At 34.8% G+C, this 18,901-nt stretch overlaps 1 protein-coding gene across 1 annotated transcript in view; it reads left to right on the top strand.

Moving 5' to 3' along the window:
• LOC145688483 (cytochrome c oxidase subunit 7A2-like, mitochondrial) overlaps positions 1-18,901 on the top strand; it is a 78,780-nt gene that overhangs the window by 38,857 nt on the left and 21,022 nt on the right. Inside the window, exon 2 of the mRNA XM_081762780.1 lies at positions 7,405-7,590. Within this exon, the coding sequence (XP_081618906.1) occupies positions 7,405-7,590 (186 nt within the window). The remainder of the gene's footprint in view (positions 1-7,404; positions 7,591-18,901) is intronic.

The raw sequence follows: 18,901 nt of genomic DNA on the forward strand, positions 1-18,901 counted from the left end.
ACTGCTTTTGTCATTTCACTTCGACGGAGCAACGTAGGGGAGGGGAAGGAGGGAGAGTTATACTAAATTCAATATATATAAAAATAAATGTGACTATGTTCGTGAATTAATAACACTTGAACCACCCGAACGATCTCAATCAAATTTTTAACATAGATGAGGTTCAGACCTGGGAAGTTTCTTATTTCACTTTGACGGTAGATCTTAGGGGAGGGGAGAGAGGAAATTTATGGATATGAATAAAAGTTAGTAACTCTTGAACCACCCGACCGATCTCGATCAAACTTTGAACATAGATAAGGTTCGGACCTGGGATGTTTTCGCCATTTCAATCTTACGGTGCAACGTAGAAGAGGGGGAGGAGGGGAAATATATGTAAAGAAATAAAAATAAGTGACTGTCTTTGTGACTTCATCGCGCTGAAACCACCCTACCGATCTTAACCAAATTGTCAATATAGATGAGGTTTGGACCTGGGGTAGCTTTTGTCATATCACTTTTACGGTAGAACTTAGGGGAGGGGAGAGATCTATAAAAGTAAGTAAAACTTAATAACTCTTGAACCACCTGACCGATCTCGCTCAAATTTTCAACATAGAAAACTGTTCTGTTGTGGAAAGTTTTATTTTTTCACTTTGACGTTAGAACTTACGGGAAGGGAGGGGAAGGTGATATTTATATATAAAAATAAATAAAACTTATGTACCACCCAACTGATTTCGATCAAGACGTTCGGACCTGGGATTGTGTTTATTCACTTTGATGATGTAACTTAGGGGGGAGGACGATTAGTTAAAAAATAAACAAAACTTAACTCTTGAACCAAACGATCAATCTCGATCAAATTTTTAACATAGATGAGATTTAAGCCTAAGATGCATTTTATCATGTCACTTTTACGGTAGGGCTTAGGGGAGGGGACATATATATAAAAAGAAAGAAAACTTAATAACTCTTGAACCACCGGACTGATCTCTTTCCAATTTACAACCTAGATGAAGTTTAAACCTAAGATGGTTTTTGACATATCATTTTGACGTTGTAACTTAAAGGTGGGGGAGAGGGTACGTACCACATTTAAAATGATCGGTAACGACCGATATTAGTGTCGAATCTATAGTTTTCGGGGTCGCTGTGATGAACAGTGACACTTCTGGTGCCGTTTAAATCCAAATTCAGTCCCGCAACTTGGGGGAAATATCAGTGTCAAATTCATAGTTTTGGGGGTTCACTGAGATGAACAATGCCACTTCCGATGCCGTGTCCCGCAACATGGGGAAGGGAGGAGGATGTATAAAAATCGTCGAAAATGACCCATATCAAAGAGCGCTTTAGTAATGGTAAAGTGACTAAGAAAATATATATATAAAATTTAAACCAGCGAAGCGGGTAATTGATGCTAGTATATGACAAAATGTAACATCCAGTTATCTTAAAACCGAAAAAAGGGTGTAGACGAAATTTTTCCGAGTTTAGCGAGGGGAAAACTTGTGGAGCGGGGTATCTATCTTATTCTGGAGCATGGTGGAATTGCAAGAGTGGAAAGAATCATTGTTTTAATTCGCAAGAAAGGCGACAAAACTGATCTGTAATAATTATCGAGCCATCTCTTGTCAACATCTAAAATCCTCTGAAAAATTGTTAGCCAGATTGGCGCCATACACAGATAAAAATTAATATATTTGGGGGTTAGGTTCATTCGATCAGCTATCGATCATATAGTTTATTCGGCAAATATTCTGAAAGGAATGGAAATACAATATCCCGGTACGTTAATTATTTAATTCAGAAAAGCCTACGAATATGTTGCAGGGAGACATTGCACAAGTTTTACCGAATTTGGTATACTGAAAAAGCTACATGCACAGTCCGTTGCAGAATGTCCAGCATCAATATAATCATTAAATGTTTGTAGTTTCAAAATTGTTACATGAGTTTTTTTTTTTTTTTTTTTTTTTTTCTTTAACGCTCTTGTAATTTTGGTTTTATAAATCTCACCACTTTGTCCTATACTTTTTAGTAATTCAACCCCGCCAAGATACTTTCAATTTTAGCTTGTAAAAGCGTGGTAGTGAAGTAAAACCTAAATACCTTAGAGATCTCTCTTTCTCTCTCTCTCCACTAGAATTTTCAGAATAAGGAATAAATAGTTCGTACTAATATGAGAAATTTATCACTGCTGCGCGTTCAGAATATTTTTGAAATGTTTCCGGAGTCTACTTCCTCCTTTCTCAGATTTTCAGAAGAACCTATGAATTCACATTATGCTTTCCTCTAGCAATTAAATTTGACGTAAGTTGTCTTGCAATTGTCACAGAGATAATTTCAAAATAGTGCATTAATTCGTAATTTTTAAAGTATGTATTACTTACAAAATTTGCTCTTAATACTGAATTTACATATTAACATTTCATTAGGAATTTGATACACTTAAAGCTGCGTTGTGTACATTTTTGCCAGATTCAGTTACGCACAGTTGTTGCACTTGTATGACACTGAGCAAACCTGAAGAAAGAGAAAGAAAAAAAAAGTACTGTTGTCTACATCTGAAAAGGTTAATTTTTTATGAACCTCATATTTTTGAATAAAATTCATAAAATTCCGACCTTTGTGTAGGTTACTTTGATCCAGATTCAACATTAGTTTTGTTCCTTAATATAATTTCAAAATATAGTCTGAAAGTTTCGAAGTGTGAAGTAATTTACGGGTGATTTGTCTTTTCGTTTTGAAAACCCTAGCTGTTTTGACAGACCTAAAATCGCAATCTTGTCCTTCATATCTCTGCAAAATTTATTGTTCTAATGTTTGTTTCCCGATACCAATGAGTTGCATCACATTCTCATATAGCCTGATAAGCTCCCAGCATGAACTTGGTCATAGACAAAAATTATTCTTAATACCCGTAAAATCTTTCTGTATATTAGAAATTTGAAGTAGGCCTGAAAACAGGATTGAGAAAACTCTTGATGTTAGAATAACAAAATCTGAGATTTCCTGATATTTGTTTTTTCCAAGATATTTCTCACACATAAGTTACTCGGTAGCGGTGCACTATTCTCCCAACATATGAGTGGACGGTTACAGTAGCATTCACAATTCACTACACAATAGTTGGACGAACGAAAGATAATTATGATATATATATTTTTCTTTTTAATCAACTTAATCAGTAAAGATCCAAAGTAAATATGCACCTGTAAAATATGCTGCAGTTTTGCAACTGAAAAAAAGAAATGCAATGTGTTGCAGAGCGAGTATATATTATTTATTTATTCTTTTTCCATCAGCCTCAATGAGTGATCTAACGCTCACATTAAGGGACAGTACAATACCATTGCGTAGTTTTGATTTCTTTTTTTAAATAAAATGTTTATATTCCTTTCATCATAAGTTTCTCAATGAATATAAGTATCTTTTCTTTAAAAATTGCAAAGTTGTTCAAGTTAAACTTGCATATTAGTATGAACTGCGTATGAATAAATATTTTGTTTCAACTTATCTATACTCAGTATGACAGAAATGTGTAATATAATATGCACGATATTTGAGTAGTAAGTAGTTTCTAATCAAGACTTTTTCAATCATTTTTAATTTTTCTTGTGTACAATATTAAGAACTAGTTGAAATGCCAGTTGTTAGCACGAGAAGAATAGGTTTATGGCAAACTGTATATGTAATATATGAAAAGGTATATTTTTACTTTTTTCAGTCTTTTATTATGTGTACTTGAATCGAAATGAAAGAAATCCAGCTCAACCCAAGTATTACCTACTTTCAAGAAAATATTTTCAATCTATGCAGCCGTTACTGTTAAAAAAAAATACCACTCTCCCTTAGAACACAATTTCGATCGAAGTGAATAGGTAATAAACAGAGGTCACCCCACGTTAAGTTTTAAAAATTACCTAATTTTAAACTGCTCAACCGTGTCCACACATATTCTAAGAACACAAAATAAATGAAACGGAGATATTACAGAAACGTTCCTACTTTAGAGGCAGATTTTTTTAAATCCTGGAATACGTCTTAACTTATTTTCAATAAGGATTTTATATACAGTTCGATCTGCTTAATTTGAAAGGCTCGTGAGATGCATATTTGTCATAAATTTTCAACCATTCCCCCTTATGATCATTTTGTTACAAGATGTTTGTTCTTGAAAGTTACAAGATAAAACTTCGGCTAGTTAGGTGCTTGAAAAAAAGAAAGAAAAAAAAAAGGTTTTCTGTTTTCCCGTGATCAAATGGACAACATCGATGCTAGTTACATATTGAGAATAAGAAGTTCCTTTTTCTTCTTGGGAGCGGAAGTTTTCTAAATCCTGGGACACGTGTCTAGTTATTTTTAATGAGGAGTTTATATAATGTTTCATTTTCCTAACTTTGAGAGACCCCTGGAACAATATTTTTGACAAATTTTGATTCTCTGAACCCTTTGGATATAAAATCCCAGTTTGAGGTAAGTACTAATTATCTTCAAAATTCATTGCAAACTCATTATGTACAGGGTGGACCATTTACCTTGATACGCCCTTCTGTTAAACTAAAATACAAAACACTGAAATTCCGTAGAATCCAAATATCGACAGGAGGACATTGATTGCCATGCTTTACAATACAGCCAGGTTAATTTTTGCCATTCCAACATAAATTTGTATTTTTAAAAGGGCGTTACTCAGGTTATTACATATTTCAAATCTACGTGTTAAAGAAAACACTACACTTATTATGCAGTGTTGCAAACCGAGTGCTCTACAACATCCTAAACATCAAAAAAATGAGAAACGAAGTTTTCTATCTTGTACGTTCGGCTTACTTCTTCCATCTTCTGCAAGAACTGAGACTTAGAAGACTTGTGTATTGTACATACTTCAATGTGTATTGTGTTAATTTTAGCGGCCCATACCGGTAATTTGCATATTTATGGGCCTTCATATATCCGGACTTCAATCGTACACTACTATAACGCTTGGACACATAATTGCTTTCAGTTTCTTTACATGTAACTGGACATGAATGTGGGCATATGCAAAACAAATTGGATTAAGTACTGCTTCTCTGACGCGTGTTGCCCACCCCGGCCACCATCTTGTATCCACCATATTGGATTCAACTTTCGGTTTTTCAAATCGAAATAGGTGCGTGTGATATACCAAATTCATATACAATTTTCTCGGAAATTCATTGATGTACTGAGTTTTACCTTAGCTTGTACCATTTGCAAGGTAATATATATTAAATGCCAGACACTTCACGAATATTGAACCAAATAGAAAATTGTGCAGGGCCCCGTGTGTATATGTAATCTTTTACGTAATTTATCGTTGACGAAATATTCTCTGAACGTACTACATACAGACTCACAGACGTCAATACGGGAATGGTAGGTCTTCACACAAATCTTGTCTGTCTGAATTTACATTAGGCAATTTGACCGTAATACAACACTTCCTTGTTATAGTATAACATGGAAGTGATAACACTCGCAGAAATGTAATAAGATTATGACACATAAGATTAAGGGATGTTGTAAAGAGTTTGTTTATACCTAGAGTATTTTTCCAGTTAGAAATTGTTTTGATTTGTCAACGCCAAAAACGTAAGCGTAACTGATGTTACCTGCAATATCTATTCGCGAAGTGCCTGGAGGTAAGTAACATGCAATACCTTCCAAACGGTACAAGCTACAGTAAAATTCACTACACCAATGAATTTCAGAAAAAAAAAAAAAAAATACATGAATTTGTTGTATCACTTGCACCTATTCCCATTTGAAAAACCGAAAGTTGAATCCAAGATGGCGGCTGGGATGAGTAATGTGTGTCAGAGAAGCAGTACTTGATCCAACTTGTTTTGCATATGCTCACATTCACGTCCAGTTACATCTAAAGAAACTAGAAACAATTTGTGTCCGAGCGTTATAGTAGTGTATGATTGAATTCCGGATATATGAAGGCTCACAAATATGCAAATTCCCCGTATGGGCCGCAAAAATTAGTACAATACACATTGTGCCAAGAGGAACTTTGCATTTCAGTCAATTTTACACAAATCCCGAGAGGATACTTCGCGAATGTACCTTGTTAGACTGGAGAAATGGTTATCCTTCGTTTTTCATTATCATTTAGCCATGAAACAAACGCCTGAGATATATATACACACACACACATATATATATATAATCCCTGTATACAAATATATGGTGTTGGAATGTATAAGTCGTAGGATATGATGCTTTACCTTTTCAAAATTTTAACAGTTCCAGTATCTCCCTAAAAATGTAATAAAGAAATAACGGCCACGTTTTTAAAATATTCAATTAAAACTGGACAATCTACACAAAATTTGGAAGCGACCAGCGAAAACGGCACGTTTCTAGCACTTGTGGTTTTCGAGATCTCATTGTCGAAAGGATTGGAGACAAACATATGAACTTTTCTTAGGAGACAAACATATAAACTTAGCATTTTAATATATAGATCAGCATACGCCGTAACCTGCTGAAGATCAGCTCTAGGCCCTGGTTTATCTTTGATCTTCCTTATAGCGTGCTCCAGAATAAAGTGGCTACAACACGTCTTCTTATTTCAGGTCATTCTCGACATGAAAACACATTGGACAAGAATTTTGCAGTTGAGATCTCCAGATCCTCTTGAAATAGATTAATGTTCCACTTAGGTTTATAACTCACAGGGTTCAACCTAAATTTGCTTCGGGCCTTTCGAAAAGATAATTCCAGTACAGCGAATTACAAACACTATTTTAACTAGTGCATAAGGTTTGATATTTATGTATTTGTGTGGGAGGGGGTTAAGATGATTCTAGTTTTTCATTTGATTTTTCACTGAAAAATCAAGCTCACTATATATATATATATATATATATATATAATCATACGAATTAAACCAAACTGATCAGAGAGGAATTAAGTTTGGCATATGGTAAATTTTGTCTTGCTATATAAGCGTGTGAAATATATTTTACAGGCATTTAATTCTAGATTTGCAGGAGGTTAACAAACTGAAATCAGATTAGGATCAAACTTAGTATAGTGATATACCTTGACCTGTTACAAAAGCGTATGAAATATTTTGGATACAGGCTTCTATTTTGTAACTTATGCATAACCATAGTTCTAAATACTCATTGGATATAATGAAACCTTAATACTGTATGCATAGCAATTGAAGATTAGTCTAAAAAATTATATATATATATATATATATATATATATATATATATATATATATATATATATATAATTATTATTATTATTATTACGACTATGCGTATTTGTCTTGAAGGCAATTTTATATTATTACCTTGTTCAGTTTTCTGTGGTTTTGTATATTTTATATTAACAACTATAGTATTTTGTGATTGACAACCTAATTTTCATTTAAAGGGTTTCCGTTCATCAAACATAGAACCGACCACTATAGTTTTCGAGAGACCAAATTTGAAACTAGCTCAAGCATCACCATCCCCAATACGAAAAGGTGCTTCTACACTCATGCAGAGTAGCAGGCATAAATCTACGACGTATGGATTTGTTCCAGAACATATTAGTCGCAAGATGGAATTGTTTCAGGTAGGTTTGTAGGATTAGTTGTATTTATTTTTATAGCAGATTAGAAATGTTATTTTTAGATGGTCCTAACCTTGAAACGTCCTTGTAACTTTAAAGTAATTCAAGACTAATTTATTCTTATCACACCATATTTGAACTCTCTGTAGATCATGTTGTAGTTCCACGTAGTCTTCAGTTGAACTTACTTTGGAGTATAATTTCAGATCATTGGCAAAAAGAAAAACTTGAGTAGTTTTAGTACATAGGGGAATATTATTAACAAGAAGAAAGAATATGTGACCTATAAAGCGTCTCACTCTTAGATTGCAGTACAGAGTAAATGGAGCGCGCTGTTGCCATATTTCTTCCGCTGTATGTTTTCTTTTGAAGAAAGAACAAATGAATTGAGTTGAAGTTGAACGTCACGGTCAGCAGTGAGACTATATGAGACGTGGACCTACTGATTAACGTGGAATCCGAACCACATAAGCTCCCGCCGGGAGTCGAGCCCGAGTCTCCCACACCACAGGCGCGTACGGAAGAAACAACAAGAAAGACAGAAAGAGTGACTAAGTCTATAATTAAATCCTTTCTTAAATTCATATATTTTCATCGCTTTTGCCATTCCATTCGCGCAAATTCATTTGGAATGGCAATTTGGAGGATGCGAAACAATAATCTAATAATTGTGTGTTAGAGGTTTACTTTTTTGATGGTTTATAAATCGTTGAAAAAAAAAAATGATGGAAACAATATGAAATCGAAAGAACGTATGAAACGAATAGAAAACATCTGATTGAAATCAGGGGTGGGTCCAGGGGGAAGGTTGCGATTGGGGTTACTTTATTTTATATATAAAAAACCTATCCCAGAGTTTGGAACTCCTAAAACTAGCTCTAAGTAGCAGTATTACAATCCACCGGCCCCCCAGAAGTCCGTCCTGGATCCGCCCCCTAGTTGAAATAAATGACAGACTAAACAGTTTCACACAAATTTCCTGTAACAATTGTGCGGCAAACTAAGGAATAGCAATGGGTAAAATACTGCTACTGAAATTGGATGAGAGTGAAAACTGGAGGAATTTTAACCGATCCCAAGAGGTTCATCCAACACATGGTTAAAGTAACACTCTTATTAGCCATGTACGGATGACGTCACAAAGATTAAAGTTCAACCTGCTACTATGCTTGTTGCTTTCGTTTCTCAGTTGTGTGTGCGTGTGTGTGTGTGTGTGTGTGTGTTTATGTGTGTGTTTCTTTGTTTGCTTAAAACCAGAGAGAAAAGATTATCAATATTATTAATTGGGAAATATATTGCATTATAATTCTTGATTTATATTCACTTCTTACGAGGTACAAATAAATTATCCTTAAAAAACTCTTCGTCCAAATAAGTGTTATAAAAAAAAAACACTTCACATGAATGTTATTATTGTCTACAATTTTAACATTTTTATTAGATTACAGAGACAATATTAGCTGACGGTCTTCACAATGAATACACTGGCTTTTATAGAAATCGTGCACTTTGTTATACACCACCACCTTTTGATTTCAAATTTACGTACAGAACTTGGGTTCCACTCAATTGATGATGTATCTTGAAAACATCACTCAATTGAAAACATCTTGGCCTTGTTACTTTTACCATGTACACAAATGTTTCTCAGATTAACTCTACATTACATGGTCCAGTTAGTCTTTATTTGCATTCAAAAGTAGGTCTGGTTTAGAAGTATTTTGCGGCAAATAACGTTGTAGTGTCGTTATTGATAAGCCATGCTCAGTTCAATTCCACGAGAAATGCTCACCAAACTGAACTAGATGCCCATTATTAGCTAGCACTCTTTATGAACCACATAAGGATACCAACTGGAGTATACAAAGTAAATTGCATTATATTTCGTTGGAGTTTAGCATCCCTTTTAACACCAAGGTTATAACGAGACATAGACCTACTGCTTCACGTGGAAAAATGAAATCTCTGAGTTTTACGTCCCACTGATATGCCGGTTAGGCTAAAGGAGACGGTGATGATAAATAATGAATGGACTGGTGGAATGAAGAAAGTGGGAGGAAACGGGAGAACCCCAAGGAAACCCACGCACACGGTGTTTGTACATCACAAAGTTCACTTGGCGGGGGCTGGAACTGAACCCGGGACCCCAGACACCAGAGGTGAACGCTCTACCACTGAGCCACCGCGCCCCAGCTTCGCGTGGAATCTGAACCACATAGTATTATGCCGGGAATCGAATCCTGATCTCCTGGGTTAAAGACGCGTACGTTAACGATATATTCGCGATATCGTTCCAGACAATGTAAAGTTAACTCTACTTTTCTTTAGATTGAATATACCAGGGTAAACTTAACATCGCCTTAAACTTTAAACCAGTGGTTCCCAAGGGAATGGGGACTTGAAGGACTTGAAGAACAAGTGAGGGATCACAAGCTGACTACAAAAATAAACTATAAAATTGTCAAAAGACTTAACAGATGTTACGTGTTTGATATTTTGTCTTTCTTATACTCCCATTCGAGACTTTTAAGTAATTAAACACTTAGTAAAGATAAACAGATGAAAATAAGGCGAGTGGTTTGAGGTTGGGAGTCCCGTTCAGCATCAAAGCTATATGAGACCTTAAACTACAGCTTAACGTAAAATCTTAACTACTTAAGTTCTCGCCGAAAATCAAACTCAGGTCTCTCGCGCCAAAGACGTCTATGCTAATCATATAGCTACGAGGGAACTAAAGAGGAAAATATGGTTATTATTGAATTATTAGTGAAGATTTGAGATTTCAATGCTGAATCTGAAATCAGTCAAAAAAGCACATATGGCCAATGGTGGGAGGGAGGTTAGCGAGAAGTATACAGGTTTTAAGAAGGTGGCGCCAGGTAACCGGTTGGGAACCACTGCTGCAAACATTATCACTTACACTTTATAACTTAACACTTGCGCTTCCGGCTTCGTCCTGCCCTTGTGCGGATTTGATGCAAAACTAGCTTGTACAGACCGCCCAGCACAGATTGACCTATCTTACGCACTTGATATAATTGCATCAAGAAACTATTATCAATAAATAAAGACACGACAATAACATCTGTTACAAAATATCTCTCCACGTACAATGCACGTATGAACTGCAGGACTTCATTTTCTAAAATTATCTCTATACGAAACTCGTAATATTTAAATGGGCATATTCCATCAGCGGATTTTCATTCTGCTACGAATGCTTTCAAAAAGGATTTGCTTCATAATCCACTGGGAAGTGTAGTTGACATAAAAAAACAGACACCTGAATAGCACATAGAGTGAGGTTAAGAGCAAGGATAACAGATCTGAAAACACTAACCTTAAAACACTGCAGATAATTGTATGTTGCATTCCAAAAGCGCATTTCAAGTTACAGGAAAGATGTAGTAATTTAAATTTGATTTTCAATTTGAATTTAGCGTTCCTTTCAGCAGAAGCCTCATGAGCTTCTGTCGGGAGTCGAACTCCTGCGCCAAAGGTGCGTACGCTTTCCACCTACCCATTAGGAAGCTATATGTAGTAATTTAGAAAGGAAGAGAATTTCTTAGGAACTAGCTTGTCTACACACTGAACCATGTAAGCGTAGTGTTACATACTTATAAAACAACACTAGACTTCTTCGGCGCGGGAAACCTGAGTTTGTTTTCCGGCGAGAACTTGTGTAGTTAGGATTTTACGTTAAGCTGTAGTTTCTCATATAGCTTTGCTGTTGAACGGGTCTCCAAACCTCAAACCACTCGCCTTATTTTCATCTGTTAATCTGTACTAAGTGTTTAATTACTTAAAAGTCTCGAATGGGAGTATAAGAAAGACAAAATATCAAACACGTAACATCTGTTAAGTCTTTTAACAATTTTATAGTTTATTTCTGTAGTCAGCTTGTGATCCCTCACTTGCTCTTCAAGTCCTTCAAGCCCCCGTTCCCTTGGGAACCACTGGCTTAAAGTTTAAGGCGATGTAAAGTTGACTCTGGTATGTTCATTCTAAAGAAAAGCAGGGTTAATTTTACATTGTCTGGAACTATATCGTTAATGTACGCATCTTTGGTCCAGGAGATCCGGATTCGATTCCCGACGTAATTCCATGTGGTTCGGATTCCACGTGAAGCAGTAGGTCTATGTCTCATTATAACCTTGGTGTTGAAAGGGATGCTAAACTCCAACGAAATATAATGCAATTTACATTGTATGTTCCTGTTGTTATCCTTATGTGGTTCATAAAGAATGCTAGCTAATAATGGCCATCTAGTTCAGTTTGGTGAGCATTTCTCGTGGAATTGAACTGAGCATGGCTTATCAATAACGACACTACAACGTTATTTGCCGCAAAATACTTCTAAACCAGACCTACTTTTGGATGCAAATAAAGACGGACTGGAGCGTGTAATGTAAAGTTAATCTGAGAAACATTTGTGTACATGGTAAAAGTAACAAGGCCAAGACGTTTTCAATTTTACATAATCAGTTGAGTGGAACCCAAGTTCTGTACGTAAATTTGAAATCTAAAGGTGTTGCATAACAAAGTGCACGATTTCTGCAAAAGCTAGCGTATTCATTGTGAGCACCATCAGCTAATATTGTCTTTGTGATCTAATAAAAATGTTAAAATTGTAGACAATAATAACATTCATGTGAAGTGCGTTTTATAACACTTTTATTTGGACGAAGACTTTTTTAAGGATAATTTATTTGTACCTCGTAAGAAGAGAATATAAATCAAGAATTATAATGCAATGTATTTCACAATTAATATTGATAATCTTCTCTCTCTGTTTTTAGACACACATACACACACACACAAAACTGAGAAACGAAACCAACAAGCATAGTAGCAGGTTGAGCTTTAATCTTTGTGACGTCATCTGTACGTGGGCAATAAGAATGTTACTTTAGCCATGTATTGGATGAACCTCTTGGGATCGGCGAAAATGCAAACTGTAGTAGTATGATAGTGATACGTGATAAGAAAATATGACGTACGAAAACGCTCATTCGTCTGTATTGCGAAAACGCAAAATATCCGCAAATCCAATTCCGTTTGTCAAACAAAAGTTACATCGTAAAGTATATTGTGAAGGCGGTTGCTCCCCACTTCCGATGGTTTAAATCCGATTTTATCCGCGGAACACTATGATATTTAACAAACACCAAGAGATCTAAATGAACCATAGCAGTATAATAGAAATTATAAATGCGTTTGCGAATATTAACGAAAGATTTGTAAATATAAAATAAAAGGAGAAAAGACGCATCCTAAATACCTTCTAATCACTTTCACTGCTTCCACTTAAACACTTGCGGCACTATTTGACTCTCTCCCACGCAGCCTACCAATTGAACGTCTTTTCCGCACTTCACTCTAAATGACGAACAATACAGTAAATACAATATTGCACACGACACATCAAATATTTTAAATATTTCAAGAATCTACAATTGTAATGGTGAATAGGAACTGAATCGCCCTGGTTTCTATACTCACTTCTGACACCTCAGACACACAATATAATCTGGAAATAGAAGAATGAAAAGATACCCTGTTATATCTGTTCTAAACAAACGCACAAGTTGTGACTTTAAACCACGTTTAGTGACAGTCAACAAGGTACAGATAGTTGGGCGAAGAAACAAAACCACACAGAATAATCAAACCCTCCGAAAATATATTTTGTTTGTTTCATGCTTCCTACAGAAAGGGCATTTTGTTTGTTTCATGCCTTTTCATTCTGCTTTGTGAGCTCATGAAGTTATTTGTCATGAACGCTTTTTTTTTTTTCATTTTCATTTGCGTATCCACAGTAAATGAGAAAAGTGGAATTACGAAGAAAACCAATTTTACTGTCAAAATTATCAGCATTCGAAAGGACATTCGAGACCACATGCAAACTGTAAATGAATCAATTACAAAAGCTAATAACTTTTTATCACCAGTAAGTGAGGAGTTTTATTATTAACAAATATTGGTCTGCTTTTTTCTCTTCCACAGATATTGATCTTCTGAAGAAACAGTTGGTTTTCTTTGAGTGCCAACTGCATTTTTGTGATTTATGTTATTGCTCACTGATTTACTATCCCGATTCAAGTGTCCATTGTACTTACTATTCACCCGCGATTGAAATTTGTCTTTCTTGGAAGAAAACAAAAACTATACGTCTGAATGTTAGTCTCTCTCTCCCCCAAAAGTAGGTATACACCCCTCGGCTTTTCGAAGCTTAAGATATAAGCAAAAACACATTAAGAACAAATAATAAAGGAACTAAGTCTACCTGATGGATAACAATAAGAAATTATATAAAATGCAATGAGTGCGGTACTGTATACCTACTTCTGGGCCACCCTGTATATATATATATATATATATATATAGTGGCGGATCCAGGGGGCTATAGCCCACCTTGACGCTCAGGTATACACTGGATAAAATGGGCTTCAATCCTGTTTTACACTGGATAAAGCGGGAAACTATGGTTTAGCCCAGGGATGCAAATAACCACTTGCCCGGGGCGTGCGGTTCATCGGTGCGGGCGAGTATTTAACATCATTCCGAAGGTAAGTAAATGATTTATATTGTGGAATGTGGGCTAGTAGCTTTTTTCTTGGGCTAGTAAAATTTTGTTACTTATTTGCATCCCTGGTTTAGCCCCTCCCTTTATCATATCCTGGATCCACCACTATATATATATATATATATATATAATATCAAGGGAAACGAGCGAAGTAAGTGAAACGTAAGATTGAGTGGAGTTTACGCAATGTTTCTCGCACGTGTGGTCCAGGATTCGATTTTGCGATCATGCTTCTGTTAAATAGTAGATTTGTGCTTGCATAGCATCAACAGTGAGTGACATGCTCATCGGTATAGCATGACACTCTATATCAGTGACTTTAAAACAAACATTATAAGGAAAATAACATTTTCAAGATTTGTCACTGCCTTTCTTCTGGTCAGATGCTTGCGTTTTGGAAAGTTGACTCTTAACACTAAGTCATAAAACTAAATATAGATAGATATCGACCTGCAATTAAAAACAAAATAAATAAATAAATAAGTAACTTCAATCATTTCTCAACATTTTTCTCGCTTTGCACCTATATCTAACCTGAAAAATAAAGTTTCTCACTAGTCAACTTTTTAGATATTGCATTGCAATAGTATACGCACTCTTCTCTTACATTTTATTTTTTATTTTAAAATTCGAAAAGTTTTTTTTTGAATGCAAACTTTTCCAACATTGGCACCAAATATGGTGTTAATAGCTGTATAAGTGTTTCAACTTCTCTCTCTTATAATTCCGAACTTATGACATAATATATTTAACGCGACCTTAGAATTTGCCATTAGAAAGATTTCACTATTTCAATGTATTTCAATACTTGGAAATTCTTCTTGATATGAGAAAAACAGATTATTTGATAGAGAATACAATGTTCTACAATAATCTATCCATATCTATTAAAAAAGTATATTTCTAAAATTTAGGCTGAGTTTGGCAACAATGGGCATAAGGAAAAGCATTGCCATTTACTCCTGTACTGCAATCTAAGGGTAGAACGCTCTCTAAACTAGATCCTTGACTCCCGATAGAGTATTGAACTTTTCAGTAACAAATTCTTTGTATGAAACATATTGTTTTCGGTCATGCAAATATGATACAAGATACTCCATTGCTTGTTCCGAAAAATTCAGAGATGCTACTTTAACTAACAAGACGTCATGATCAACGACGTCAAATGCCTTGCTAAAATCAGTATAAACGACATTTACTTGATCGACTATATCTAATTGTGTTGCTATAAAATTTGTTGAAGTTTATCGAAGTAGATCTATTGTGTAAGAAGACGTAAGTTGAAAGAACAGGTTTTACATGATTTAAAATTCGTGCATATAATATACTTTCAAGAATTTTGGCAAAGTGCGACAGAATAGCTACTGGCCTCAAATTTTCTATTTCTTTTTTCCAGATTTTAGTGATGGACAAAACTAAACTTTCTTTCTATTATCTGGTAAAGTATTTGTTCTGATGGAAATATTGAATATAATGCGGAGTGGATATTTAAACATATCACTGCAACCTTTTCACAACATAAGGAGGAATGTTATCAGGACCACAAGATGATTTTAGTTTCAACGCTCGTATATCGTTTTCTATTTCTTCGAGTTTTATTTCATCTAATTGCAAGTTGTCTAATATATTACATTCAGTCCGAGTAGCAACGTTGTGTGTGGCAGGTACATTGTTGTAAACTGAATGAAAATAATGGGCAAAAGTCTGTGCTATTTCATTAGCGTGTTGGATATCATGGCCATTGTATGCAAGGGAGTTTGATGACAAATGCTCTCTTTAGCGTTTAAAAAAACTCCAGATCTGGCTTGGGCCTGTTTCGATAGAGCATTCTTAGTTTAAAACAAAAGTTTTGTAGGCTAATTTTATGTCAATTTTATTTCTTTGCGCAGTCTTTCAAAATGATCGCGGTGAAGAAGTACATTTGTTGATTCCTTCTTCCACTTACGGTGGTATGTCTTGGAATTTATTTTCTTAATTACACCATGTGCGTGTTTTCTTTTTTTTCTTGATTAATCCCCCCCCACACACACACCTGTCTTAATTCCTCTATTTCATTCATTTCTCATCAGTACCCTTTAGTCTAGCCGGCATAACCGTAGGACGTAAAACTTCATTTCATTTAATTTTTATTTTCTTAATTATAAGTAAACCAACAAGGATAACTTCCGCTGATATCTTTTGGGTGGAACACATACAGAAAATCTGTTTATCATTTGATAGAAAATTAATGCAATATTTACATAATTCGATTGCGAAAGGCAATCCCAGTTTACTTTAGAGAGTTCTGTGTACATCATTTACTGTTTCTTTTATTTCAGTTTATCCGCACACGAGATATTGTGTATTCTTAAGGATGAAATGTGCGTGAAGTAAACCTAATTTGTCGCACCACTTAACGAAATTGAAGACATTGATGAGAATATCGATGGATCTGATGAGCACGAGGGTAGTTTGAACCGGGGAACGGACAGAATGGCAGGAGGACAAAATGGCAGGGGACATAATAGCAGGAAATAATGGCAGGAGGACGAAATGGCAGGATGTTAATTTGAATTGTCGGGTTTTAAACTATTTTGTTTCTTACTTGATAAATGAAGATTTCAACATAAATTTTCGATTTATTCATTATGCTCCAAAATAAATTCGAACTGCTAATAATATTTCAATTCTACTTGACAGTCATCTACAAACACCTTACTATTGCAAGCTTTCTATTCATACCAGCAGTGTCTTAATGAAAGAAATTAGTTTTTGTCGTTTTCTTATATATATATATATATATATATATATATATATATATATATATATATTATTTAAGATCTTTTCGGGTATTACTAGAAGGAAGCAGCTTTTATCCTTATTTCTCACTGTGATCTGTATATGCTCAAGTGAAGACAAACAGTTTCAAAAGTTATTGAAATTATTTGCAAAACATTTTAAGTAACAAGAAAAAAAAAAGAAAGAAAGAAAAATATACATACATCCTCCATATTAACTTGCGAATAAACTAACTTCGGTATTGTACAAAGGATCAAATACTTTCTGTGGCAAAAGAAAACGAATTAAAATTGGTCGATTCGACTCGTTCCGAAGTTTTTGACGAGAGGATATGTAGGATGTGTGCTCATTATTTTCTGGTGACTGTCTCTAGTATTTTTAAGTCTATAAAATATGCATAGGGACAAACTCAAGGGAAGTTCGGGGCAAAAATCATCGGAGGAAACAAATTGTAGAGTACTCACAAGAAACACTAGAACTTTCGGTAGACATAGGATCTCCCGTTTTCAAAATATAGGATATGAATAATTGTATATATGTCATATGATTAATTGTATATATATCATATGCAATTTGATAAGGTAATAGTATGAACACAAGAAAGAGCATTTATCAACGTTTAAAGATACGCAAGTCATTACACAATTTATTTCATTAATAAATATAATATAAGTGTCGTTATATCAATCTTTCGTGGACTCGTCGTAACCTGGAAGAATTCTGATAAATTCTACATGAAACTAAGACGAAAATCAGGACACATTTTGTACATAAATTTACAAAACGAGACGAGAAAATTTTGATTCGAGACAGGATATTTACAAACATTTACGACATGAAACAAGAAAACCTGAATTCTCATCTCGTCTTGAGGGCAACGCTATAAGCAAGCAAATTAGAAATCAAATATGCACGATCATGGTTCCCTTAAGCTGAACTAAGCTGTAAATATACCCAATATCGCATTGGGGGGTGAAAGTGGAGCGATTAAAGTGGAATGCCTGATAATTTAAGGTTCCTCATAACTCCAGTAAAATTCAGGAAAAAATCTCTTGAGTTACGAAAAACAGAAAACATACAAAATACATTTTCAGGGTAACTCTTACAGCCATTACGTTATTATAAGATTAATGCTACTTCTGAAACTGATTTGATTGAATATGTATTTGGATAACGAAACTACTTTCATAAGTTTTTCAAAGTATCAAGTTTGAGAAGAACGAAGTTTGTCTTCCACTGTTGTTATCTCATTGCTCATAGATACTAGTGATGAAATAATTGATCAAAAATCACGCGGCCTCTTCTTACATCAATTCATGAAGAAAATTAGTTCCAATATTAGGTACCTAAGTTCAGTATTTAAAAAAAAAAAACTTGCAACCATGCGTAGCACATTTTAATACTTACACTTGAAATGAAAATATGGCTGGATAAAGACGATTGCCTTTGTCTTTGAATTTCATATGTGAATAACAATATAGGGCTTTTCAGATAGAGGAGGGGCAGGGGCAGGTTTTATTAAACAAGATCGCACATTTGATATGTTTTAACTATAGGCAACTTGTACTTGCAGGCTAAACTCAGTCTTCAGAAGTCAAATGACAAATACCATTAAGATGTTCAAGAGAATAACGTATCAGCATTATTACATACTACATACCACTAGGCTCCCAAGTTTCAAAATTATATTGTGTGTGAAAGCAGTAGATTTAATTCTTTGTCACATGATAGCTAGACCCTGAGAGAAATTCAGAGGGAGTCCACGGGAAAATTCTTTCGTCATAAATATACGTTGTACTACTTAGAATTATTATAAAACCAAGATATCAGTTGGAAGATGGTTAAAAAGAAATAAATTTAAGAAAAAAGTTAAGACATGGATAACTGATATTTACCCTCTTTTACGCTCTTGGTTCAATTTAGCTGTATTTATATGCTTTGGACATTTGA

This window comes from Thermobia domestica, chromosome 6, assembly GCF_964235325.1.
Source record: "Thermobia domestica chromosome 6, izTheDome1.hap1.1, whole genome shotgun sequence".
Classification (NCBI taxonomy): Eukaryota; Metazoa; Arthropoda; class Insecta; order Zygentoma; family Lepismatidae; genus Thermobia; species Thermobia domestica.